Source organism: Garra rufa, chromosome 25 (assembly GCF_049309525.1).
Source record: "Garra rufa chromosome 25, GarRuf1.0, whole genome shotgun sequence".
Classification (NCBI taxonomy): domain Eukaryota; kingdom Metazoa; phylum Chordata; class Actinopteri; order Cypriniformes; family Cyprinidae; genus Garra; species Garra rufa.
The window spans coordinates 30,964,947-30,968,228 of NC_133385.1; the positions used below are offsets into that span (position 1 = coordinate 30,964,947).

Below are 3,282 nucleotides of genomic sequence, written 5' to 3' on the forward strand. Positions count from 1 at the left end.
GTTTTTAAGTTGAAACTGGTGAAAACATTTTAGTCTATCTATCTATCTATCTATCTATCTATCTATCTATCTATCCTTTTATCGTCTATCAATCTATCAGTCATATGTATATCTGTCTATCAATCATCTATCTATCTATCTATCTATCTATCTATCTATCTATCTATCTATCCTTTTATCGTCTATCAATCTATCAGTCATATGTATATCTGTCTATCAATCATCTATCTATCTATCTATCTATCTATCTATCTATCTATCTATCTATCCTTTTATCGTCTATCAATCTATCAGTCATATGTATATCTGTCTATCAATCATCTATCTATCTATCTATCTATCTATCTATCTATCTATCTATCTATCTATCTATCTATCTATCTATCTATCTATCTATCTATCTATCTATCTATCTATCTGTCTATCTGTCTATTTTTTTAATGTGTATGTTTGTGTATAACTACTTTTTTCCATGTCAATTTCTTACAAATGAAAAATAAAAAAAATATATTTTCTTGTCTGTCACATTCTCCTGTCTGTCACAGTGTTATACACAAATCTTTCCATATTTAATATGATGTTATCTATTTTATAGTCTTTATAAATTAGGAAAAATGCTATGTACTCTATATAATATTTACTTTACAAATAAATATATTTTTAAAAATAATCCATTCAAAAATAATTGATAATATTCCGCATTTTCATGTCATATTGTGGTTGTGTACTAGTGTTGTGTTCAACAACAACAGTTACACGATCATAATTCTAAAACATGGATTTAAGTTTAAAGAATATTATATTATTATTATTATATTAAAGCTTTTTTTGTTTATAATCCATCTCCATTTTAAAAAAGACTGAAGTTTCTGTGTATGCTTGTTTGCTTTTTATATATATATATATAAAAACGTGTATTATTTAAATATGTGTATAATGAATAAATAATAAATTGTAAATATTTATTATATTTTTAAAAACATGCAAACGTATGACTATATGCTTTAGGCTATTATATTGGCTTGATACTCCAGAATAATGAGGGTTTTATGATTCGACATAAATCTAATCTTTTATGACGACCTAAGTTCGGACATGTTAGAGGTAGCTACAAAGTTTTCTCTGGCCTACGTCCTCCAGATCTCAGTGCCAGAATGCCGCCCACGCGCTTCCATTCATACTCCGGCAACAGTTGTCACGACGTCAGGAGGGACGGGCACAAGCACTCTTTAAAAACGCCACCGGTCTCAGGCGCATCTTACTCGCGTCTGCCTGGATTTTACGCACGCATGAAGAAGCACAGCGTCGGTCGGCGACTTCAGCGGAGACTATACGAAGCTCTGGGACATTCATATTCTTGCCTTTTTGTCCACAACCCGGCCATTACCAAAAGCGCCACAAAAATGACAGGCTCCGATATTTCCCACGTCCTGAAGGAGGGCGAGCTGGAGAAGAGGAGCGACAACCTCCTCCAGTTCTGGAAGAGGAAGACGTGCGTCCTCACCACGGACAGCCTGAACATCTACACGGACAACCAGAAGAAGAACAAGAGCAAAGAGCTCAAACTACAGTCCATCAAGAAGGTGGATTGTGTGGAGCGCACTGGGAAGTTCGTGTACTTCACTATCGTGACTACAGACAATAAGGAGATTGACTTCAGGTGCCCAGGCGAGGAGAACTGCTGGAATGCCGTCATTACAATGGCTCTGATTGACTTTCAGAACAGAAAAGCCATTCAGGACTTTAAAACACGACAGGAATCGGAGAATACCTCTCTGGGACAGCAGGAACGATGCCAGGCGAGAGCCCCGTGAGATGTTTCCAATCCAAGCCAAACATGGTGAGATAACAAGTGTGGATATTTGTTGTTTTTGAGTACTTCTTACAGTGGTTTAGATCTCAATTCAAGCTAGCTAAGCTACAAACCTGAATCACTGAATTCTCCTTTTTTGATTCATTTAGAGATACAGCGAACTGAATCTTGAAGCTTGGACCAAAGCGAAGCATGTGTCGGCATGTCTGATAAAGGAGCCCATGTGCTCACAATCTGGACTGTCGTTGAGCTGGTCTGTGAAGGTCTTCGGATTAAAGCCTGCAATGATTTCAACAAGCAAAACCCTCAAAAGCAATCAAGACTGAATCCTTGAACTTTCTTAAGCGCCTTCCGCAAGGCTTCGGATGTGTACATGTAAATGTCTATATCTATTTATTTTTTACAAACGAATGCTGCAAATACCAACGTTGTATTAAGTTATTTCACGATGTATGTATTTATTTCAATAAATTTGCATAAAACTACGTTTGTATTTCGACTGCGTTTGATTTTTGAGTCTTTATAGACTAGCTAAAATTTCATAACGTTTTCATTCGCACTTTCTTTAAACAGTAGGTTATGCCATCATAACGTAAAAATATGGCGTTTCAGCATTTATATATCTACTAAAGTATTACATTTTGTGGCTTTTGTCAGAATATCCTCAGTTATTTCTGAACGAAAACCAGTCGTTTCTTGAGGGAAAGTGACTTTGTGAATAGCCTACCTATATTTGAAGAGCTTATTTGCAAAAGCGGATAATTCCGTTTTTTTAACATCTTTAAAAAGCATGCTTTTTAATGTTTTGTGTTCGTTAGCTAGTAATTTTTACTTCAATCAATAACTGCAGTTTGATTGAGTTTAATTGGAATTGAAAATTGTTAAAAACTGAGCTATCTGTTTGTGCAAATGAACTTCATTTCGAATTTTTATTTATTTAATTCTATTTAATTTGAGTGCTGTCAAACGATTAACCGCGATTTAATCCATTTTTTTACATTATATATGTGTGTGTACTAGGCCTATATATAAATGCACACACATGCATGTATTTAATATATAAATGTTATGTTTATATACTAAATATTTATATTTAATACAAATTATGTGAACATAAATGTACATACATGTAAATATTTTCAAAGTAGGCTATATACTGTATGTATGTGTCTTTATATAGGCCTAAAAAATATACTACAGGCTATGTAAACAAAAACCTATTTCAGATGCGAATAATCGCGATTAATCATTTGACAGCACTATAAATAATTCATTCAAGAATATCTTACAGTATTTTTATGTCATAATGCGGTTGTGCACTAGTTCTTAAACAGTAGTTACACAATTATAAATTAGCATTTCACCATTTGTCTCCACAAGATTACTTGCCTTACATTAACGTTTGTGGTGTGGTTTTAACGCCCTCAGTTATTTCTGAAAGGAGCCCAGGCGTTTCTTGAGGGAGTGGA

General features: G+C 34.2%; 1 protein-coding gene across 1 annotated transcript; it reads left to right on the forward strand.

The window, feature by feature from the left end:
• Window positions 1-1,253: 1,253 nt before the first annotated feature.
• phlda2 (pleckstrin homology-like domain, family A, member 2) lies at window positions 1,254-2,298 on the forward strand. The gene is made up of 2 exons (XM_073832214.1): window positions 1,254-1,840; window positions 1,963-2,298. The coding sequence occupies exon 1, from the start codon at window positions 1,290-1,292 to the stop codon at window positions 1,812-1,814; it is 525 nt and encodes a 174-aa protein (XP_073688315.1). The 5' UTR covers window positions 1,254-1,289; the 3' UTR covers window positions 1,815-1,840; window positions 1,963-2,298.
• Window positions 2,299-3,282: the final 984 nt, after the last annotated feature.